Source organism: Nelumbo nucifera, chromosome 7, assembly GCF_055504915.1.
Source record: "Nelumbo nucifera cultivar China Antique chromosome 7, China Antique-T2T, whole genome shotgun sequence".
NCBI lineage: Eukaryota > Viridiplantae > Streptophyta > Magnoliopsida > Proteales > Nelumbonaceae > Nelumbo > Nelumbo nucifera.
The window spans coordinates 3032337-3057349 of record NC_142655.1 but is presented as its reverse complement, the minus strand read 5'-3'; the positions used below and the strand labels follow the sequence as shown (position 1 = coordinate 3057349).

The 25013-nt window shown below is 37.7% G+C and overlaps 1 protein-coding gene across 2 annotated transcripts in view; it reads left to right on the top strand.

Moving 5' to 3' along the window:
* The window catches only part of GSL10 (glucan synthase-like 10), a 122227-nt gene that overhangs the window by 80578 nt on the left and 16636 nt on the right, over positions 1-25013 (top strand). The window contains exons 34-48 of one of the 2 annotated variants that reach the window (XR_016078315.1): positions 1736-1804; positions 1893-2070; positions 2230-2344; positions 8547-8666; positions 13691-13806; positions 13897-13980; positions 14060-14172; positions 15810-15862; positions 15933-16109; positions 18921-18968; positions 19373-19531; positions 20118-20231; positions 20327-20415; positions 20498-20656; positions 20773-24982. Coding sequence is in view for 1 of the 2 variants with exons in the window: in XM_010259171.3 (XP_010257473.1) it covers positions 1736-1804; positions 1893-2070; positions 2230-2344; positions 8547-8666; positions 13691-13806; positions 13897-13980; positions 14060-14172; positions 15810-15862; positions 15933-16109; positions 18921-18968; positions 19373-19531; positions 20118-20231; positions 20327-20415; positions 20498-20656; positions 20773-20875 (1697 nt within the window). In the remaining variant the exon portion in view is untranslated. The remainder of the gene's footprint in view (positions 1-1735; positions 1805-1892; positions 2071-2229; positions 2345-8546; positions 8667-13690; positions 13807-13896; positions 13981-14059; positions 14173-15809; positions 15863-15932; positions 16110-18920; positions 18969-19372; positions 19532-20117; positions 20232-20326; positions 20416-20497; positions 20657-20772; positions 24983-25013) is intronic. The other variant, XM_010259171.3, reaches the window with a different exon arrangement.

The window sequence follows — 25013 nt, the reverse complement described above, 5'->3', positions numbered from 1 at the left end:
CAGAACAATCTCCCTCCCTCTCTCTCTCTCTCTCTCTCTTAGTCATTCCCTCACTCTATATTTTTAATAGTTTTTTTTAACCACAAACATCCTCGGTGGATGGGAGGTTACCGGAAACTTTGTTAATCAATTTGCAAAATAATAACCTAGAAAGAGGACATAAATACCTTATCCCTCTGAGAAGCTAAAAGATCTCCAGCTCATAAAATAAACATAATGTGTCTAAAGATCTAAAAAAACACACTAGCTGACTCTGATAATTGGTAGGCCAAATATATCTCAACGCAAAGTCTCTTAGTAGATGTCTGTAAGTTGTTAGAATCATAGAACCCCTGACTCGCAAGGGTATCACAAACCAAATTCGCCAGTCAATCTGCCACACCATTTCCTCAACGATAAATGTGGCACATTTTCCAGGACACCCCTTCCAACTCACGTCAAACGTTATGAATTACATACGACAGACACCAGGGCTCGGCAGTGCTGCTATTTTTGGGGGTATCCTATGCATTTTGCAAATCGGATGCCCTCTAAAAGAGCCAACGACCCAGCAACCATGTCAGTATGAATACCATAATAAGAGGAGAAGGCTGCAATAAAAGCACAGGAGAATCATGAAGGATTCTCCCCTGCCTCCAACCACCACCACCTATGCTTGGATTTCCCCTCGAAGCTCCATTCACACAAAAAAGCACGAAGTCCACAGGAGGCGGCATTAGACTTACAAGTTTCACTTTCTTGGTCCTACATTGCATTTTCATCAGACCAAGGCTTTTTAGTTGAACTGTATCCACCTTACTATTGTCCCACTCTATCACTGACAAAAACAGCAGAGCTTGAAACAAGCCTTGACTTTACCAATCACCACAGGTGAGCTGTTGGACTTACTTTCCATGCTTTTATTATTTCTTTCCCTCCTTATCTCCCAGAAGATAATAATGGGTAGCAATCCTACAATCACTCCCCCCTTTTTCTTTTCCAGATTCAAGCTCAAAGTATCTGCTCACATGACAGGAAGTAGAATTATTTCCAAACAAGTGGAGAAAAAGCTTCATGGCAAAATGCCTCCAAACCTTCTCAGCTAACTTCCTTCTTATAAAAAGATGTTCACTGTCCTCAACTTGATGATATTTACATCAATTGCACCTTGAGCAGAGGAATCGGGGCCTGTATATTTGAGTCTACTGGGAGCTTATTCCTCCACACCCTCCAAGTCAAAAAAGCTAGCTTTGGTGGAATATAAGGATTCCAAAACCACTACCAACCATCCCAATAAGGCTTCCTGGATCTTTTTTTTTTCGAATCTGGTTTTGTAGTGAACTTACCTCACTACTTTATCCACCTTATCAGAAATAAAGAAACCATGCCCAGCAATTTTGTTGAGAGTATTCCCATCCAAGATGTGGCCAACTTCACCACAATGCCATTCTCCCTTAGTTCAGGAGCTGGTTACTTTAAGAGAAACTTCAATGTTACTTTGATCAGTAATAGAATAGAAGAGAGGGCCCTCCCCTAGCTAGTTATCATACCAGAAACTTACCTTTACCAATTAACTTCATGGCATTTTCCAGCAGCTCATGTCTCAATAAGAAAATTTTCCTCCAAGTTCTCAATCCTGATTTAGGCTCTTCTGCTGTAGCAATACTCTTCCCCTTTAGATATTGTGAGTGCCCTTGCTTGCATGTAAACAGTAATAATTTTCTCTTATTTACTGTTGGCTTATTGTTTTATGCAGTTCGTGGGATGATGTACTATAGGAAAGCTCTTATGCTTCAGAGCTATCTGGAAAGAGTTTCTTCTGGAGGTTTGCACATTCAAATTTTGTCTATTCATAATTGACCTAGCATGTCGACATGCTCTCATCATTTCTTGCTATGTCTCGGTGATGATAGATACTGAAGCTACACTTTGTGGTGATGAAGCAACTGATAAACAAGGTTTTGAGTTTTCTCGTGAAGCTCGTGCTCAGGCTGATCTGAAGTTCACATATGTTGTTACTTGCCAGATTTATGGGAAACAAAAGGAAGAACAAAAACCAGAAGCTGCAGATATTGCATTGCTAATGCAACGGTTAGCTATATAAACCATTTTCCTTAGTTGGTCCTACCTATTTTGTTTTCTTTCTCCTTTTATCTGCAATAACTGTCTCCTATTAAACTTCTTTTCTTCAAATTATCAGCTTTTTAGCCCATTTTCCACTTAGTTTTGATAATTTTCTTTTTCAATTAGGAATGAAGCTCTTCGAGTTGCTTTTATTGATTCAGTTGAAACGAAAAAGGATGGTAAATTTCAGATGGAGTTCTACTCAAAACTTGTGAAGGGTGACATCAATGGGAAAGATAAGGTTTATATTTTCTTAAATATGCATATTTTCCCTACAACTCATGGTTTTCATTGTCTTGTATTGATTTCATAATTCCATAATTGCAAAAGTGTATGTTGCAGTTCTCTGAAGTTCTTTTCATTGTTTTTTCTGGATGGAGAAATTTTTTATTACAAATAAGATATTGTTTTTTCCACTACCTAGAAAGTGCTCATTAAAAATACATAAAGAAGAATGAAGAATGATGTCCTGATTATAAATAATGTGCGTAGAAGCAACCTGGTGGAAAGAGCTTTTCTTCAGGTTTCTTGGTCAACATTACTAATTGACATAGCATTAAGGTGGACCTTCCTAAGAGAAAAATAAGACAAATGCAAAATAAGACAGCACAATTATAACCAATGTTTTAAAATGCGGAGGTGTGACATGAGGCATTCCACTACTTGGTGTGAGGTGTAGTTCAGAATGTAAGAGGTGTAATCGTGCAAGCCTCCTGAGCACAAAGAAGCACAAGCCTCCTTAAGAGGAGGGGATGAGGAGGGGGAAGAGGAGAGAGAAGAGGAAGGACATTCTTATCTTTTTCTCATCTTTTTTGATAAATAAGAAGGATAAATTCCATTAATAAAAGTTCCGCACCAACATCTGAAAGAAAAATCTTTACAAACTTTCCCTATTGAGCCCATTAATAACAGTAGGTAGAAAGACAAAAGATATAAAACAGATTCAGTCTACAATTGAGCCCAATACAAACTTTCCCTATTTACCCCTTGCTTTGCAAGACCATCAACCATAGAGTTTGCTGATCTCCCCACCCATTGTATTCTCACTGTCAAGCTTCTTGTTAGGCAGTTGAATTTTTTAATTTCATTCTTAAAACACCACACTATAGATTTCGGATTTTGTAGCCAGCCCACTACCACCTTGGAGTCCCTTCTATTATCAACTGTACCACACCTATCTGCACTGCTAACTGTAATCCCTGGATAGCAGCAGCAAGTTCCGCCCTAGTAGAGTTTCCAACTCCTATGGGTCCTGAGAAAATAAGAACCACATTCCCACTCTCATTCCTCAGTACCCCTCCCACCCCTGACGGACCAGGATTACCAAGACTACTTCCGTCGAAATTCAGCTTCAAGAATCTTTCAGGAGGGGGTTCCCAAGCCATACTCACTTTAGTCTTTATGGATGAACAATTAGCCATTGCTAACCAATTCCTCCAAACATCATTAAATGAGAATTGATGGAATAGGTCCAGTGATTTTAGCCACAAGATCACCCTATTTAGGATGCAGTCCATCTCTTCTGGGCTTCTCTTATCCTCTTGGAAAATTCTGGCATTCCTTTCTTCCCACACGGACCAGGTCAATGCTGCTCTTGCACACCTCCACATAATTCTTCCTCTTCTGTGCCGCCAAGGGAAGAAAGCAGGATCAGAAAACAAACTTGCATCTGCTGGCCTAACCAACCTGCACCCAAACAATGAGAAGAGCCACTCCCATAACTCTACAGTAAATAAACAAGATATTAGTATATGGTTATAGTCCTCACCATGTGACCTGCAAAGAATACACCAGGAAGGTGAGAGACAGAGAAAAGGTCTTCTCTTTTGTAGAATGTCAAAGGTGTTTATTTTCCCACAATACACTTCCCAGCAAAAAGCCATAACCTTAGGGGGGACAGGCCTGCACCAGATTTCCTTAAAAGGGAAAGGCCGGTTGGGGGTAGACTAAGTAATGGATTTAAAGAAAGAAGCGCAAGAAATGGATTCATTCCGTTGGGGTGTCCAAATCCGATTATCAGATTCAGAAGGGTCCAAACATATTGTATCAAGTAGACTTAGCAGATTTGTGAGAGACAATTTCTTCTTCCCTTAAACCTCTACGAAACCCAAAGTCCCAATTTGGTGTTAAAGGATCATTCATAATGGAAAAAAACTTACACAAAATGCTTTTTATACCTTGAAACAGAGAACAAAGAAGGGAAAAGGTCCTTCAATGGAGCCTCTCCCACCCAAGTATCCTCCCAAAATAGGACTGAATTACCATTGCAAACATCATACCTGACAAAACTGAGAAACTAAGGAAGAATGCCATGAATAGCTTTCCAAGGTGTTGCCAAGGTTGCTCGCCATGATACTCTAGCATTCCATCCATTTTCTGAGCGACCATGAATACTACTCACCACCTCATGCCAAAGTCTCTCTCTCTCCACTGGCCACCTCCACATCCACTTCCCCAGCAATGCTTTATTTTTTTAATCAAATTCCCTTACCCCAATCCGCCTTCCTCTTTTTTCCGGCATACCACCTCCCACTTTATCAAGTGATCCTTTTTACTTTCTGCCGACTCCCAAAGAAAATCTCTCATCAACTTTTCTGGCTTCTTAGCTTCCCTAGGTGGTATCCTAAACATAGACAGGAAATAGGTTGGTAAGTTAGCAAGTGTGGCTCTTATCAACGTGATTCTACCCCCCTAGGATAAGTAGTTTTTCCTCCATGATGTTAACTTCTTTTGGAACCTCTCTACCACTGGACACCAAAAGCTACTCTCCCTAGGGTTTGCCCCAGCGGAAGCCCAAAGTAAGTCATAGGCTAGGATGAGATAGAACATCCTAAGCTTCTTTCTATAAACTCCACCTCCCTATCCTCCAAATTAACACCAGCTACACAACTCTTTTCGAAATTGACACTCAAATTTGACAATCTCTCAAAGCTTCTAACCAAATCCTTGAGATTTCTCACTCTCTCCATATCATCCCCATCACAGAAAATCAGAATATCATCTGCAAATTGGAGATGGGTGACTGGGATACCATCCCTCCCTATTCTCCACCCTTTAATCACATCTTCTCTATCAACCTTTGAGATCATTCTACTAAGCACTTCTGCTATTAGAGTGAAGAGGAAAGGTGATAGAGGGTCCCCTTGCCTAATACCTCTACAGGCTGGGAAGAAGTCCTTCACCACTCTATTAACCAAGACAGAGTAATGGCAGGAACTAATACATCCAAAAATCCAACTACACCACTTATTCCCAAATCCACAAACATAGGCCTTCTAGATCCAACTTACAAACAAAGCCTTTTCTTTTAGATCTTCTCATATTTTCCACGCACTCATATCCTCTCGGACTTACTATATGATTCTCTAAAATGAAAAGATCTTTTATATTAAGAAAAATGAAAATGCATAAAACTAGCCGAAAGGAAGATCTTATTTTTTTCTTTTGTTAATAAATATCTTTCTCTTTTTATTTTCTTTCTTTTCTCTATTTTCCCTCTTTCTTTAATAAATATGGATTGTTGCATTTAGACTAGGAAGGAGTGTCCATCTTGCAAGAAGAGAAGTCACCACATGAACTAAGAGGAGTCTCAAATCAAGAATGGAGCCTAGGACTAGGGGGAGAGCTCCATTGCAACAATGGACCTTGGGGCCACGAAGGTGCCTTAGGACATTTCCATGAGCCAGGGAGGGTTTCTAGTATGTAAGTGAAAAAAACTTTGGGCGCTTAGGTGGGAAAAGGTCATTCTTTTCTACCTCCTTACATACACCAGTCATTGAGACGTGATTTGCTTTGATTTCCCCTTGTTTAGGCCTCTATCCTCTTCTTTCACCTCCCCTTCTTGTATAACTTGAGTGTTGTCGCCTACAATTGATTCATGTTGTTGAGGATATGTGATGCAGTTCACAATCATAGTCCAGAAAACATGGAATCATATGACTCTAGTTGTTAGTGGACTTCTAACAGCTAATTCATTAAAAGCTCCAATAGCTAGCTTGTTAGTGGGTTTCTAACGGCTAGTTTTATTAAATGCTCTAACAGCTAGTTTTACATTACATGCTTCAACTACTAGTTTTTGTTCTCTATATAAAGCCTTGTAATCTCAAGCTAGAGGCATCAAGTTCTTTCTTTTGTTTTGAGAAGCCTAGAGCTGTCTTTGAGAGTTGAGAGAGTCCTCCTTTGGGTGAGTGAGTCCTCTCTTCTTTGGGTGAGTAAATCCCTAACCCCTTTGGGTGAGTGTGCCCCCAACCTTGTTGCCTCATATTATAAGCCATCTTTGATTAATGAAGTTCCATCCGATTCTCTTCTTCTTTTTGCTATTTCTTTGAGCAAATTTCTTTTACATTCTCGCTTCATATTTGAACTGCATCAATATGGCTGGTAGGCTTCCTTTTTATATAGTATTTCTTTCCTTCTCTTCTTCCAAAAATAAAAGCGCCATATTCAAGTCCACCTAGAGCACATAATGACTTTTGCTTTGGATCAATACTACCTATGCTAGAGGGTTCATTGAATTTAATCTGCACAGCATCAACCTCGTCTGAGATCTCTATTTTATGTCTGAGATAATCTCGGATTTGAGCAATAGGAGGAGGGGTAGAAAGATCTTGACAAGGCTGCTATTCAAAACTTCAACATCAGCCTATTAATCGTCAAGGCTCCATTGGTAAAGCAAAAGCCTAGCTTGTCTTGATAAGATGATAAACCCGTCTATGTTCTATTGTGTGTCCCTCTTTATTTGAACTTTAAAGTCATGTGGTTACCTAAACTAGCACCTGATTTCCTTAAGTTATTCCTGTTTCCTTCTGTTGGCCTTGACATTACTGGTTGAGCCGGAGCTGATTTAGTTTGAGTCAATTCCCTAATTCCATTCTGGTCTACCATGCCCTTTTTATTTAAACTGCTACCTGCCCTTGTAGTCAGTTGCTTCATCGATTCATGCACAACAGCCTGTGCATATTGTTTTAAGTGCAGTGCTTTGATTTTCTGCTAACCGCCCAGATATTCCTTTCCCAAGTTGGTCTCCATTTAACATAAGTTTCAGCTTCCCCAAGTTGGTTGCCATTTGCACATCCAGACCATTCTTGGGCTTGCTGATTTCTCTTCTAGGTTCTTCAATTTTTCCAGTGTCTCTTCCCTTCTCTTCATATTAGCAGACTTCATATCTTCCATTCTTTGCAAGAACTTCTGTAACATTTCTGAGAGTAATGTTCACCAAGCAGCTATTCTTCCTTTAGGAAACACAACTTGTTTTTTATTATTGCCGCCACGAGAAAAATGACAAAAGCATAGGCAGCAGAATCAAGAGCGATACTTTTTTCCATCTTCAACTCATCTTGGATAGTCATTTTTTTTTTAGCAAGTCATGCTGCAATTCTCAAGACTGCCAGAAATAAATGGGAAGGATCTGTAAGGAATGTTTAATCAGTGTCAATCTCGTTCCCAAGGAGGATGTGTAACATTAGTTCTGTTATTCTGCTCTTCCCAAACCAGTCATGCATTTCCAAATTACCTTTCCCTTCTTGCTAGAAATAGTGAGGAAGAATGGTTTGAATAGGCTTCTTATGTCTACTGGTGGCTCCCACCTGAACCAAGAGAAGAACCTTTTCCAAATACACTAGACAAAAGAACAGGAGCTTAGTAGGTTGGATTGCACAAAATGAGGAAACTAACACCAAATATGAACAGTTCATGTAATTTTGAAGGATAGCTTTTTTTGCATGGGTTGCTGCACTTGTGAAGATCCTCTATTTTGACTAGTTAGGTGGACGCAAAGTAGTTTTTCCACAACAATTGTAGTCTCATGCACTATACTGAGAATATCATGTTAAAGCTGAAGTAGATAATGGTAATGAGTGAGGAGCCTTTCTGTGGGTGTCTTCTATGTTTTTGAGCCCTATTTTCTTTGCCTTTGTACTACTTTTGAAATGATGGGTACAAGTAATCCATTCTTGACAACTATGAATAGTGTTGAAGATTAATTAGTTTTATGATGTTTTTCTGAGTAGATGTTTTATGTTAGTTGTTAGATAGGAGGTGGGGACCACAGTAGTTATGTGAGTCCAAATTTTATTATGTTTTTGAGTCTTATATATGCTGTTTTATGTTTTGCCTCCCTATAAGGGCATAGTTGTCTTTGTACTGTTCTATTATTTTAGTATAAATAATAAGTGAAGGGGGCGGGCAGATTATTGCTCTCTTTTCTTTTCAACTTCTCTTCTTCTCTTCTTCTCCTTCTCTCTTCCTTCTCTCTTCAAGAAACTACTTTTCTTTTATATTTTTTTAATTCAGCAGATTTCTACTAATAACATTCCTGTTTTGTTGTCCATTTTTGCTACTATTGGTATGTACTACCACATTCTTATACCATGTTCTTTATTCATTGATGATGATTTAATCCATTCATTTGAGTTTCATTTTCACTTTCTTTTTGTTTTTGGCAGGAGATCTATTCCATAAAACTTCCAGGAAATCCAAAACTAGGTGAAGGTAAACCTGAAAATCAAAACCATGCAATTATATTTACCCGTGGAAATGCTGTTCAGACAATTGACATGAACCAGGTAAGTAGTATCCTTTTTCAATTTATAATGTCTTCCAAGTTCCAACCACCATTTTTAGAAAGATTTGTTTTTTTTTCTTGATAATTAGAAGGAAAGATTTGCTACTCTATAATTTTACATAATATGGTCATTATGGTAGGAAGGAGAAGTGGCATTTGTTATGAAAGAACCAGGCCTCTGCTGTTTTCTTCTGGAAATTTTGAATAAAGTGAAATCTAAATGTCATGCTTGTCATGGAAAGTTGATTGTTCTACTAATTCATGTGCTACAATAATCTATGAATGAACCATTTTTTGGAAGTGGAGAGGAAGGAATCCTACCAAATTTGATATGAGAATTTCTCTTGCCATTAACAGAAAAGAGGTGTTTATTCTTCTTGTTATTTGTAGGGAATGAAGCATTGCCAAATGCCAACTGATCAATATTGGAAAATATGGAGTTATTGTGTAAGAATCAAAAAGGGTAGAGCAAGTAAAGAAAATGTCTGAAGTAAGAATTGAACTTTGTGTCAAGGGGTACAGATTTTATTGAACTTTTAACAGATTATCAAGGGGGATTCTAAGATAATAGTGGGGTGGCTGAAGGATTTGCATACAGTAATTTGTACTTATAGGAGGTTATCAAGAGATATAATTGACTGACTACTAATATGGATGTAAAGATTCAATGGAAAGGAGATCAGCTAATGGGTTAGCAGACTATTTAGCTAAGCAAGGGGTGAATAGGGATCATTTATATTGGGCTCAATGTAATTTTTCTTACATGCCTGAGGTTTAATCTCATGCCTCTGGTTGGGGTGTCCTAATTGTTGCCCATACAGAAGGATTGTCATTTTCTCTGCTTCTTAGATTTCTTTCATAGTACCATCAGTCAACAATTTGGTTCTTTTTCCTCTCAAAGCTTGCATTAACCTTAGCTTCTTTGGCATCTAATTATACCATGTTGACTTTATCAACATGCCAGAAATGAAAATTCTATCTTCATTGTAAATTCTGAGAGAAGCTTTGGTCCTGGGTGAGAGGTCTGTTTGGTGTGAAAGACTGCTTTGTTGAATTGGTTGGAGCTTTTTTTCAAAGTCAGCAGCTGAAAAGCTTGAGCAAAGAGGGTGCTCTAGTCTGGAAGATAGTCTTTTTTCTGTTTTGGGTCTATTTGGACTGAAAGAAACAATTGGATCTTTGAACACAAAATTGGGTCAGAATTAATTGTGGAAATGGAGATACAAGGCAAGCTATACTGATGGTTGGGAATCCATAAATTACTTGGGGGAAAACTGCATAATTTGTATAACTTTTATAATGATAAGGAAAGCTTTTTTGCATAATTGTGGGGAGCAAAGCAAATTAGTTGGAATTTTTGGCACATTCCTATTGTGCATTCCCTTGGTGTACATGGATGATGGTGTAATGTTGTTTTGAAACTTCAAATTAATATATTTCTTTACTTTATCTTCTTCAGGGAAAAGAAAAATCTCATCTGCCCCATGCATCTGAAAGAATAGATCACACGCACTCCTTATTGTGTAACTTACTTCTCTGGTTAGGTTTGCTGTAAACTTAAGGTTGGGCAGAGTGGGGGCCCCAAGAAGCCTAAGTGATGCTTAGCAAGAGACACTATACATTGAGTGGAGGACAATTGGGGAGAGGATATTTGAGATATGTGTGTAAGGGGGTTTTAAGGTATCTGCATTGGTTAGTGTCCTTGTGGTGGAACACAGTCATCTATAGGCAATTTTCTTGGGGTTTTCTTAAATTTTTCTTGAGATGGCTTCTCTCTAGGGATTTCATGGGTTCGCTTTTTGTATAGAAGTTTTACTCAGCTAGGTCAATTATGGTGTTACATCAGAGGTCAAGGAGTTGACTCGTGTGAATCCCAAGAAAATATTTATGACTTTGGATAGGATAAGTGATGCAGCCTATAATCATGCTCCAAGAGGCACCATTATCATATTCTAATAGCCAGAAAGTTAGTAGTGGGCTTCTAGCAGTCATGGTTCTCAATATCGGAAAGATTTGGTGAAATTTCCCTGAATGGAGGCAGGGTGAGGTGTGCTGGTGCCTCTCTCTTTGTAGGCCTCTCCTGGATAGAGAAGTGAAAGAATGTTAGTGCTGCTGGCCAGACTTCAGGAGACAGAGATTCAGCCAGAAAATTCTGATGAGAGATGGTGAAAAGACCGAAGGAGAACAAAACTGATATATTTTCAGTTAATTCATTCTAAAAAGCCTTGGTCAGGAATCAGGTGGAAAGTTATCGCATTGGAGGCATGTTGGGATACCCAATTCCCCCCAGAATTGAAGCTTTTGTGTGGCTGGTGGCAATGAACAGCACCCTTATTCATGATCATTTGAAAAAACAAAAAAGAGGTTTCTTGCCTCAATTGCCTAAGGAGATATGATGCATTTGTTGGTCGACTTTATTTATGTGAGCTGTATATGGTTATTCTACTTTCACCTCTTCAAAATAGGCAGATGAGATCCTCAATTGCCTAAGGAGATCTTTGAAAAGTGGCCAAGAATCTGTGGGGGGAAGGTGGCTAAAATCATGTAGAGAGAAGGAATGATGTGTTGTTATTGATTATAGATTAGTGGAATGGATGTTAACTCTCCCAGACTTGGAGACTCGAGGAGAGAACTTTGGCTCGAATTTCTGGAATTTTTTGAGTCTTTGTTAATTGTTGCAAGAGTATATGTTTTTGTCTGGCCTTCTGTTCTTTTTTAAGTCTTATTCCCTGTTAGCTGAATTGTAAAGTACAAGTATTAGTAGCATAGCAAAAATGTGTTCCTTGCCATTATTATGTTTGCTCACGGTAATTGTGTCCTTTTGGGAGAATTGATGACAGCATCTTTGATGCACTGCTAGTACTAGTACATCTGAGAATTCTTAAGTGGCTAGTTGTAAATAGCCCCAGGGCTATGGAACAAAGGCTTATCCTGGATCTACATTGAGGTATTGACAGTGATTCTCAAATATCACAGAACAGAATATGATATGATTAGATAGAATGCAATAGAAACAAAGGTGTCAAGTGGAAGTGCAGTTATGTATGTAGCTGAGGCATCCTAACAGATGTATATAGACTTGAACCTTACTCCTACATGACCCGATCAATTGGATGAACCATATAGCCAAGAGAAATCATGAACCAAAATGAAAGAGCTTGCCCCACCCATGAGTAAATATTTCATAGTAGCCTCATTAGACTGTACATCTCTCTTGGTATATTCAGATAATAGGTAGGAGCATAAACTGAAACATTCCGGAGCTACAAAGATATTAAATTGTTTGCACTACATAAAAACATTCCTCCTAGAGTAGTTGTTTATATGAACAACAGAAACCCTGTTATAGCCATTTTTGTACATTCAATGTTCTCTACGGATAGAGGGATACGGAGAGTTGAACATAGTAAAGTGAAAGATTTCGTTGAAATTGTTCGTATGGAAATTTCCTGAAAAGCTAATCATAGGTTCTCTCCATCGGAATGGTCGTTTGCAAAGGGAGACAGATTTATTGGTCATTGATTTTTGTTTATCCTAGACCTAGTAACAACTCATATTTGGTAGCTTTTTAGGTATCTTTTTGGCTTCTCATGGTTGTTCCTAAAGTTATTGAGAGAGAATCTTCATTTTTGGCCTTTTGTGGACTGTGGATGTAAAGGTGTTATTGTGGACTTTGATTCCTTGTGCTGTCAATATATTTGGAAAGTGAAGAACAATCATTTTTATGAAAGAGAAAGATCTTTGTAAGTTGTGAAGGCTAGCATTCTTATTATGGACTGGGTTCTCTGATAAAGATTTTGGCTCATTTATGGGGCTTATGTGTTGGATGTAGAGGGTGGTATATCTAAAGCAATGCAAGCTATTTTTTGAAATGTCATTTCCTACCTTTTTACTCTTTCGTACATTTTTTTTTACTTGTTTATCAAGAAAAATGCCAAATATTTGTATTTAGATTTAGAAATAATTAGTGTTTAGAAAACCAGACCGGACTTCCCACTCAGACTAGTTGAACTGTAACCCGAGGCCCTGATCTGTTCGATCACACCCGAATAACCATGTTTACTAAAAACCGGTGAAAACCAACTGACCGACCGGTTTAACTGGAAAACTGGTGAAGCGGTGCATGTTTCATAAAACCGCCCAGGCCATTAAATACTTGAAATTTTAAAGTGAGTTAGATATGACTTAAACCCATGACCTCTTATTTTCATATATTGCTTAATTTTCACTAGTCCACCTCTTCATTTGTGCTATTTAATGACTCATTATTGTATATGTTGTTTTATTACGCACATATTTTAAAGAAAATGTAAATTATGAGACTTGAACCTTGGTTATTTGCTTTAAAAATTAAGGAATTTGCCATCCATCCGCTATATTTAAATATATTAAAAGTTATAAAATATGTTATATATAATATTTATATAATCTGTAGTATATATACATATATGCCACGTCATCATGGTTAGACCTCCAGTTCAACCCCGGTTGAACCTCTGACCAGTGAAATAATCCTCTGACGTAATCACGGTCTGATTCTCTGAACATTGGAAATAATCCTCTTGTTCAACCCCAGTTAAATGGGTGAGCAGGTCAGCAAATACTATGGCTGATTCTTTGGCCAAACCTGGGGTTTCCAGGGAAGATCTTTTTTGTGCTACCTTGTAACTTGTTTTTGTGATTTGGAAAGCTGTTCTTAACTAGTATGGAGAGGTCGCATCTCGTGCCTCTCCTTGGGGAGCTTGTACTTTCTTATTCTTTGTAATTTATAAAATTCTTTCAATTATCAAAAAAAAACAATTACATTTGTTTCACCAATCCTGTCAAAACTGCTATTCAAAGTTTAGAATAGCCATGTCTGAAATGAAGCATATATTTTCTTTCTTAAGATGTGATATTCCCCTCTTTATAATTCATGCATATTGTCATATGGACTACCTCCATTGTTTGACTGTAGCATTCAGTTTTCTCAATATTCACTTACTATTTGTAGGTTTTCCAACATTTTTTATTCTGTCTTCTTTCTAGGATAATTATTTTGAGGAAGCATTGAAGATGAGAAATCTTCTTGAAGAGTTTAACTGTGACCATGGTCTTCGTCCTCCAACAATCCTTGGTGTTAGAGAACATATCTTTACAGGAAGGTACTTCTCCATTTATAACCTCATATGTCCACCTGTTTCTGTAATATCATGTAATTATCTATTTGAACTTTCTTTATGTAATGGATGCAGTGTCTCTTCTTTGGCTTCATTCATGTCCAACCAAGAAACAAGCTTTGTGACTTTAGGTCAACGTGTCTTGGCAAATCCTCTGAAGTAAGTCCACATGTAGGTTCTTTTTTTGTAGATCCTGTTCAGCTCAAATAATCTGAGGAGAGATCTTTTCCAAATACAGGGTCCGGATGCATTATGGCCATCCAGATGTTTTTGATAGAGTTTTCCACATAACAAGAGGTGGTATTAGCAAAGCTTCGCGCGTTATCAACATTAGTGAAGATATTTATTCAGGTGCAATGTTTTTCCAACTGAGTTGTCCTTTTGGTGGATCAATTAGCTGATTTGTTTGGCCAAATTTGTCATCACCAAATTCATTTTAGTGTTGTTTCATGGTTTAGCAGCCATTTTATTGCATATGTGGGTTACGAAGATTTGCTTTTCCAGGTATTAGAAAAAGATTGTCTATATTAGTGAGAAATTGGGAGAAATTGACATTAATATAAATTGCATTCAATCCCTATCCAGATGAAATTGATCAAAAAAGGTTGTGAAGGTTATAATGAGAAGAAAATGAAGTAGAACCCCTGTTTGAAGGAGGAAGACCCCTCTTTGTGTCTCAAATAAGAGAAAGAAGATGGGGTAGAGCCCCTGTTCATGGTTATATCCTGCATATACAACATAAATTAGTAGGAATATGCAAACAACTGCTAATTTAATATAAGATAAAACACAACATATGTCAGGCACTCATCTAGGCAGAGGTGATGGGATTAGGCTGTCAATGAAATGAAACTGTCAAATTGTTGTAGGATTGCAGATTGTAATTGATTGTTTGAGGCTTTGAGCATATGTGTATGCTCCTGTGGTCTAACCAACTAAAAGAAAGAGAGGAAGGGAAAATATGTGATTGCAGATTGTTTGAGGCTTTGAGCATATGTGATTGCAGATTGGCCAATTTTTATTTTATTTTTTGCATCTTTTTCATTATGCTCTTTTTTCCCTTGTCTTTGAAACTGGAACTTCTGGAATATTTGTAAGGGAAAATATCTTACAATTGGGGAGGAATACAGGATTGGTAAAACAGCATGTGCCAATTTTCTGCATATCCTATATTGAAGGACCAGGCCACCATTAAATGAGACCTATCATAGATATTAGTTAGAAATTCCGAATTATGAGATCAACTGTGTTTTCTGCTGTCTTAGGAACTCTCCCAAGTTATGCATGGGTTAGATGGTTAAAGTTCATCTGATTTTTGCCATAGTTGTGAAGGTGAAGCCCAGGCAACAAGGTATCTTTGGGGTGTGGCCTTGCCCAAGCACTTAATTGTTTATGTACAATGGTACTTTTTATTTTTTATTTTTTTTATGCTATTACATTACATTATACATTATTAAACTAAATTATTTATTTTGTGAGTTTATAATATTTTATAGTTCTTAGACTAGTTTTTTATTATTTTCTTCTTTGTTTTGGTTCAATCAACACACAATTGGACGTTATCTTGAACCCTTTTAAGACTTTAAAACCTGAACTGATAAGTAAAGAATAACTTGGAGATTTTATCCAATCAACACTTTATTATTTCCTTTCTATAAGATAATCCTTAAAGATAACTACTGTGTGTGTGTGTGTATTTATTTATTGATTTTAAGAAAATTCATTGCCTTGCCGCTCCCTGTGACCTTCACCTTGGCACCCTGAAAACTATGATTGTTGCTTAATTTGATGTAGACAATCTCATAGGCAGGACCATTAAATGGCAAGCCTGATCCTCTACATGTTAGGCATATGGCAAGTTAGTTTTGGCCCCAGTTGTATACAAATGTCTTCTCTCCCCAGGCATAAGGTGATTGCATTTGCAAATATCAATGTTAATGAAGAAACACTTTTAGACATCTAGTTTCTAACTTATAAACCACATGCAGGATTCAATTCAACTTTGCGCCAAGGCAATGTTACTCATCATGAGTACATTCAGGTAATATGTTGGCATTAATTTATTTGATGCATATACATGGTTTGAAGTTTTGCTTACCTTCAATTTACAGGTTGGCAAGGGGCGTGATGTTGGGCTCAATCAGATTGCTTTGTTTGAAGGGAAAGTAGCTGGTGGAAACGGTGAACAAGTTCTTAGCAGAGATGTTTATAGACTTGGGCAGCTCTTCGATTTCTTTCGCATGCTGTCGTTCTACTTTACTACTGTTGGTTTCTACTTATGTACTATGGTATGATGCTCTACGTTAAAGAAAATTTGGCTAGAAAAGTGTTAGCATTGATTAGCTTAACTAGGATTGCATAGCTGAGGAATCAGCAGTCATATTTTACATTTTATTGTCTATAGTAGAAAAAATAGCTTGAACTTGGCAAAATTTTGTTTATTGTATAAGTTGTCCCTTTGGTAATATTGCAAGACCCCGACTGCACAAAATTGGAATGTCTGCCAAGTCACAGGTCAAACAGTCTGATCACAGGTCATATCTATCGTGTATAATATATTTTGTATTCTGTAACATATGTGCAAGTGGTGTCTGGCGGTGGACCTTGCAGAACTGTTTGGTTGCTCCATTTCAACATGGGTGACCAGGGTTCTAATCTTGGAAGCAGCCTCTCTGTATGTGCAGGGGTAAAGCTGTGTACATCTGTCCCTCCCCAGACCCAACATTGGGGGGAGCCTTGTGCACTGGACTGCCCTTTTATGTGCAAGTGGTGGCTAGATGGACTGTTTCTCAATTTTTGATACGTTCAAGTCTTCTCACATTTTATTCAAAAATATGTGTATTTAATCAATAAGGTATTAAAGAGACAAATAAACACAAATAGTATGATAGATCTACGGTAGCATCATATCATACATAAGAAAAAGATCACAGGTGAGTTTTCTTATTATCCTTTTAAAGTTTATGGTAATTTAGTGACCCGGGTGGGTCAGTGAAACTGAGCTGGTTTCAATGGTTCTTACCGGGTTTTGATGGCTGTTAGTTCCTGAGTTTCATGCTGTTCAGTCCAGTCCGAATATTACAACATTGCCCTTTGGCTCAGTAAACTTTTAGGAGATCCACAAAGGAGATAATGAGCTTGTTGAACTTTCTCATCATATATTATTGATGTTAGCACCATCAAAGTTATATTTCAAGTTCTCAACAACTTTAAGTAGGCTATATAATTCTTATTCCATAATAATAATCTATTTTGGGATGGTTTAAAATGTAGGTGTCACTGGAAATATTGATCATTCAGATATAGGAAACATGTCAAAAATATCAGAAATTCCCTATTGAAATATTGTAAAAATTATAGACATGGTGAAAACATTGTGAAATATGGAAAAATATAGAATTCTATTTTATGTAATGATCAAAGATGCATAGGCAGACCCTTTTAAATTATTATGTTATTCCCAATCATCAAAATTACATGATAGAGTGAGTTCAAGCAAATTTTAAACTCATAGAAAGCGCAAATGGTTCTAATAAATTATACAGTAATCATGTCTATTAGGTGGGTAAAAACACTATTACTCCTCATATCTAAAGTATTGTTGCCAACTTATGTTGTAACATTATTTCTTATACTCCACGTAGCACTGGTAACTTTGATTGGCAATACTTGATTGGTTTTACCATTTTAATCCATGTTTGGGATATATCATGTGTTAAATTTCAGTTCTCGTGGTGGTTTCAACTATCCCAGCCAACACTTGTTTGGTTTACCATTGCCTTATTGGAATCTGCACCTTATCAGATATTTTTGCTGGTTTTATGGTTGGTTTTTGTGACATGTCCAAACCTTCTGAATTGACTTCCCTCATCTTGTCACACAGTGTCTATACCTTAAGTTTCTTCCCATGCAATCATTTCTAACTTCCTCCTCTCATCTTGCCACTGATGCATACCAACATTCTTATCTTGTCCATTGTTTTTGTATGCCCAAAATTTTTCTCCTGCAAAGAATGCTCATCTTATAGAACTTTCTCATAGAATTGATCTGTATTAGGTGGTTATGATCTTTAGAAGTACATCATCACTTCACTTATACCACTCTAATTTGATGAGCAACATGTTATTCAATCTCTCCCTCCTTGCGGTTACCCAAAGTAGTGGAGCATAATTATCTCTACGAGGATTGACCAGCACTCCCATGGTAGTAATATACTATGTTCTACTTAATTTTCGCCATGAAATGCTAAAATTTATGCATTTTGTTGTATTATCAATCTAAAGTGTTAGAAGATATGTACTATTACTAGGTCACATGACCTGGGGTTGGTTACTTGAGTAAAGTCATGAAATATTAAATATTGAAAGGAGACTACAAGATTTATAGATTTTTCTGCTCAAAATGTCTTGTTTCTTTCTCTTCTCCTCTTCCATTTCTATGTTCTAACCAAATCTATCTACTTTCACAAACAAGTTAAACTATTTAATGAGCAATCTATTCTACTGCCAATCTAAACTAGTCTTATCAAATATCAGAAGTACAGATACTTGATAGAATCAATATTTTTGCATTTTCAATTTTTTGTTTATTTATTTGTTTAATTTCAATTCTGAATGTAGTACACAATATAAAGTGGTTCTAATGATTGCTTTTTATCTCCATTAGTAAAGAGATTTTATAATATTGGCTTGTTAGCATTTAAACTTCACTTTTCAAGTTCCTCAATCTCTCATTATTGGTTAAAATGCCGATTAAATTAGATCTCCAATACAAATTCCATCATACATTAAAGCATATATATATATATATACAAAGAAGCCTAGGCATATGCTTATTACTTATCTAAAAGACTAAAACTGTGTTCCTTCTGTGACAAAAGTTGTTAAATTTGTTATAATTCTAGAACAAGGGAGGTGAATGTTTTTTTTCTCAGTTGTGCATTTTCAATCTTTTCTTGACATATGTTTGGCTAAAAATATCTTTCTTTCTAAATCAAAGGGGTCATAACATTAGCCATTATGCACTAAGTTGAGTGTGAACTAGTGTTATAGCTTGTTTGATTTCAGTTGTCACTAACTTGTCATTTCATGTTCTCGCAGCTAACCGTGCTGACTGTTTACATATTCCTTTATGGGAAGGCATATTTGGTAAGCTGAATTCAAATCTCTCTGACTGTGGAAGTTCTTCTAAATAAGCATAACTTAAAGTATTTCTGATGCTTTGAAGTTGGCTGATATTTCTTTTGAAATGAAAGGATTATATGCTTCATCTTCTTTTATAATTTAGTAAAGCATCCATAGTTTTCTTGCAGAAAGTCCATGCAAATGATAATCTTTAAGTTTTTTTTTTTTTTATTGAGAAGGTACTTTAAGATTTTTGTCCCTTCCATGTATAGCCTTTATCCCGAGTCTTTTTTTTTTTGTTACTAGTACCCGAGCAATTTCTTCTTTCTGTTTTGTTTTCCAATAACATAAATCAACTAGTATCTATAACTGAAGGTTAACAATTCAAAATTTCCATGCTTGGAAACTGAACTATTGTCTTTCTTCAGGCACTGTCCGGAGTTGGTGAAGCTATTCAAGATAGAGCTCAAATAACACAGAACACAGCCCTGAATGCTGCTCTGAATACACAGTTCCTATTCCAAATTGGTGTGTTTACTGCAATCCCAATGATTTTGGGTTTCATCTTGGAGCAAGGCTTTTTGAGGGTACAGTTTTGCCTATGACCCTGAAATTGAGATCCTTATTATTATTATTATTTTTTTTGCTAAAGTTTTTCTTCTTTGAGGTTTTGCATACAATGAGAAAGTTTTAGGATTTGCAGTGACAATTCACTAATAGGAAGTGATACTCCAAGATTTATGCGCTACTTGCTTGCTTCATTATCCACATCCCTAAGATCCTTGAGTTCAGAGTAACTAAATGTAGTTTTCAATGAAGCTATAGTCCTATCCAATTCCCACAGAGGGAAGACCATTGCACTAAAACAAAAAACCATCATCATAGCAAATCCCAAACTCCTTTCTCACTTCAAGTCCTCAATAGCTTTCACCCCCACCTTCAGATTCTGATCCACTTCATTCTGATACTTTGTTTCCAAACACAAACTACTAATTACACTCGAGGCACATTCAACATGAACCCTTTTGAAATTACGCTTGTATCATCCAGTGAGGTTCTCTAGATTCTAGTACTCTTGGAAGCTCAAACACGATTCATGGAATGGTCTGCTGTTTTCTTCCTGATGTTTGCAACTCCTTTTAACTATGATGTTTCAACATGTTCTTGCTGCAGGCTGTTGTCAGTTTTATAACGATGCAGTTTCAGCTTTGTTCTGTCTTCTTCACATTTTCTTTGGGCACAAGAACTCATTATTTTGGTCGGACTATTCTTCATGGTGGTGCAAGGGCAAGTACCCAAATCGTGATCCTGCTAATCTGTTTTACATATTAGATGAAATTAAAAAATATGGGTCCTTTGTTTACTTTCTTATTTCTGAACAGTACCAAGCAACTGGTAGGGGTTTCGTTGTCCGACACATAAAGTTTTCAGAGAATTACAGGCTTTATTCTCGCAGTCACTTTGTGAAAGGGTTTGTAGTCTTTCACCTTGATCACCTAGTCTGGAATAGAGCTATAGCTGTTTTTAATTTGTATATTGTTCTAAAATTGTAGATTAGAGGTTGTGCTTTTATTGGTGGTATACCTTGCTTACGGATATAATGAAGGTGGTGCATTATCCTACATTCTTCTTACCGTTAGCAGTTGGTTCATGGGACTTTCTTGGCTGTTTGCTCCTTACATATTCAATCCTTCTGGTTTTGAGTGGCAGAAGTAAGCACTGTTATTTTGCTCCTTATTTATATATTTATCTATTCATTTATGTTTCCTCCTTCAAGTTTAATCTGCACTTCGATACTGAAGGATAAAAGATGTACCATTTTGTTCAGGACAGTGGAGGACTTCAAAGATTGGACAAACTGGCTCCTTTATAGAGGTGGCATTGGTGTCAAAGGAGAGGAAAGCTGGGAAGCTTGGTGGGACGAGGAACTGGTAAACTTTCTGCTTCTAGATCTTAGGATGTCTCATTATTTCCCAGTGGGTGATGTAGGACGGGGTTGGGGTCCTACTAACTTTAGATTTAGTGGTGGGATTTGTAGGGTGAAAGATGGGCTATAGGTGACTAGGATTTAGGGATGAAGAATGGGGATGGAAAAACAAGTAGGTAGCTTGATCTCCACCAAAGAATGAGCTAAATATTAGAAAGGAAGAAGGGAACTCTTGCTGTTAAGGTCATCAGCAAAGAGACAGATTGCTTATAAGAAGAAATACATGAGAGAGAGGGAAAAAAGGAGAAGAAAATCCTGGCAACAACCAGAACTCATCCAACAAAACTTTATTTCTTCAAATCAACTCTTCTTAAATTGCAATTACAAATAGACTCAATATATGAGCTCGGATATCCCTTTACAGGCTCCAATTTACACTAGAAAACTGACCCAAAACAACTTCCAACTGCTTTAAAACCAAGGCAAATCCATAGATAACCCAAAGGGGCACTCCAATAAGGCCTCTAATTCCTAAAACACTTGAATAACTCATTACTGATCCAACTAAGACTAGCTTAATTTGAAGACACCAGAAATTGCTAAAAATGGCAAGTTTATCACTAATTGTAATTACTGTTGAGTTTTGGGCTGATATAACATGTTTTCATTTACATAGCATAGTTAGGGAGTTATTGGGCCTTAGGCCCATTAGTTTATGTTTTAAGTTAAGAGTGTTTTTAAGTTCTCACAAGTAGCTCACTTACTAAGGGCATACTCGTCTTTGTGCTCTCTTTTATTTATGATTATATAATATAATGAAAGGGGCGGCCAGACCTAATTCTGAGCCTCTCCCATTCTCTTCTCTCTCTCTCAGCTGAAACCTTTTCTTTTCTTTCTTTTCGTCTTTCTTTTACAGTTTATGGAAGTTAGGGTTATAGCACTTATACCCTTTCTGAGTCCTTGAGTAGCCAAGGAAGATACACTTAGTAGCTCGTGCATCTAACTTGTCTAAACTAGGCCCCAAGTTTTGAATAAAACAAACACATCCAAAGACTCTTGGGGTGAGAGGAAACAGAGACAAGGTGGGAAACAACACCGAGAAGGGGATCGACTTCCAAGGATGGACATGGGCATCCGATTTATGAGAAAAGAGGATGTGAGGACAGCATCACTCCAAAAATGCTTTGGGACATTCATATTTAGCATCTAAGACCGAGAAGTTTCAAGGAGATGTCGATTTTCCGTTTAGCTACACCGTTTTGTTGTGGGGTGTAGGCACAAGAAGTTTGATGAATTATCCCATGGTGCTCTAAGTATTGCTGAAATGGTATTGAGGTGTACTCTTTGGCATTATCGGAGCGAAGAATTTTAATATGAACACCAAATTACGTACGTATTTCAGCATAAAATTTTTGAAAAATAGAGAACAATTCATTGCGATCTTTCATAAGATAAATCCATGTATGACATCACTTTGATTGGACCCTAGACATCAGAATGAACTAAAGAAAAATGACTCAAGACACGACTATCAACTCTTGGACTAAAAGAGACTCTATGATGTTTCCCAAGCTGACATGACTCACAATCCAAAGATGAAAGATGACTCAAGGAAGGAACCAACAACTTCAGAGCCTTGAGAGAAGGATGACCAAATCTGCAGTGCCATTGAAGACGAGTAAGAGACGACTTAAAAGTTACTGGAGGGCCACCACCATCAAGGTAATACAATCCACCTGCCTCATGTCCTTCACCAATCTTCATCCCCGTCTTGAGATCCTGAAACACACAAGAAGAGGGATAAAAGGTTATGGAACAATTAAGTGACTTGGTTAATCTACTAAAAGACATAAGGTTAAAGGGAACCTTGGGGACATATAAAACAGATGATAAAGACGAGGAGGAGAGATCAACATCACCAATACCACAGATGGGAGATGTAGAACCATTAGCAAGAGTAACTGTTTGAGATGTGGAGGACCGAGAAAGAGAAGAAAATACATTAGGAGTCCCAAACATATGGTCCGAGGCTCCGGAGTCAATGATCCAGTGTGAAGGCTTGGAAGCCAAGCAAGCCATACCTGAATGGGCAAGGGTAGTTGTGTTCTGCTAAGAAGATGTCTGAAGGAACTGCTCATATACTGCACGGGGTACACTCACCATCTCCTTCCCAGAAACACCAGTAGATGTGGAGGGGATCGGGTCAGTTTGCTGACTTTCAGTAGCTATACCACTACCCTTAGTCACAGCATGGTTAGCCCAAGTGTTGGGTGGACCATGTAAATCATAGCAGAAATTAACTGTGTGCCCCTCTAATCCACAGTATGTATGTACACTTCCTAGGGGCATTACTTCTTCCTTTACCACAACCTCCCCCTGAGTCCCGACCTCCACTCCGGCCGCTAGCACGGTTAAACATGGGACCACCATGGTTACCTGGAAGTCCACGACCACCACCACCACCTCTATTTCCACGGCCTCCCCCTCTAGTCACCACAAAACCAGATCTGTTTGAGAGAGAAGAATGCTCTATAGACTCAATAGATGTCCTCCTAAGACGGGTAAAAACTTCTTCAAGTGAGGGAAGAGCAGACCCCCCCAGTATTTGTACTCGGACAAGCTCATATTCAAACTTCAAACCCATTAGAAACCTTGTCACATCAAGTTGCTCACGCTGTTGTTGCTGAATCTGAACATCCTATGTCAGAGGATGATACACATTGAATCTGAACATCCTGTTGTTGCTGAATCTGAACATCCTCCAAGCTTTGATTGCCTTGCTTCAGATTAAAGTACTTTTGGTACAACTGATACACCCTAGTTGTATTGTCTTACTCGGAATACAGTTTCTTAGCATGATCCCAGATTTCTTTAGTTGTATCTAGGAACATAAAGTTCACGCTAATTTTTTATTCCATGCTATTCCACAGCCATGTCATTATTTGTGCATCTTCCTGTTCCTAGTCACTAAACCCTAGAGAATCAGAGGAGGGTTTCTCTTCTCTCACATGTTTTACTTTTTTCTTGACTTTTAAAAACACCTCCACAAATTTTGCCCACGGCACATAATTCTCACCATTCAATTAATAAATGTCATTTGAACATTTAGGTAATCTGGAGAAATCATAACGCCTGTTTTATTGTCATTCCCATCTCGAATCGATGCCATCTTAACTAATTCACCTTACCTCACAAAGAAATCACTGCTATATGTATAGTATTCACCTTCAAATATTGAGCACAACCTCACGCACTTCCGCAAAACTTATCTCACTTTCAGCACCACCTTCTTCAAATACACATTACACATCAAATACAAAAGCTGAAATCACTCAATCATTAAATCAGACACCTGTACTGCACACTGCAGAACCACTCACACACCAAATACAAGAGCTGAAATCACTCGATCATTAAATCAAACACTTATACTGCACACTGCAGAACCATTCACACACCAAATACAAGGGCTGAAATCACTCAGTCATTAAACCAAACACTTACACTGCACTCTGCAGAACCAACTTGTACTCAGCTGAACACTGTTCACTCGAACCTGCTCTCTTCATACCATCGAATAGAGAGCTTCCTACCAATCACCACAAACAGCCACTGCACCACAAACCGGAGGCATGAAGGCCTCCTATAGAGAAAAATGACCACTCCTTTTCAACCTTTGCCTTAATCTCCCAGTGGTTCTTGAGAAATCTGCAAAACCCTAGAGAGGAGGGCAATAAAAAAAACTAGGTAAACCAGAATAAAAGAGCAAGACGAGCAGATCTAAACTTGTTACATGCGCTCTGATACCATGTGAAAACCTTATTTAGTCCTAGGTTACAGTAGAGAAGGAGAAGAAGAAGAAGAAGAAGAAGAAGGGTTCAGCCAGTCCTAGGACATAGTATTTGTACTCTAACAAATATAAAGGCAGGGAGTGCCAATGTTGTTGCTGGTCCAGATAGTGACAGATACCAAACTGAAGAGATGACAGCTAGTGAGCAGTTAGCAGCTATGAAGGCAGGATATGAGAAGTTTGGGAGGATGATCAGTCAGGGTGTGACCTCTTCTTCCAACCCTCCAAGAAATTCAACCTCTTCTGCATTTGCTCATTCAGGTATACGGGCTTCTGCCAATCATGCAACCAT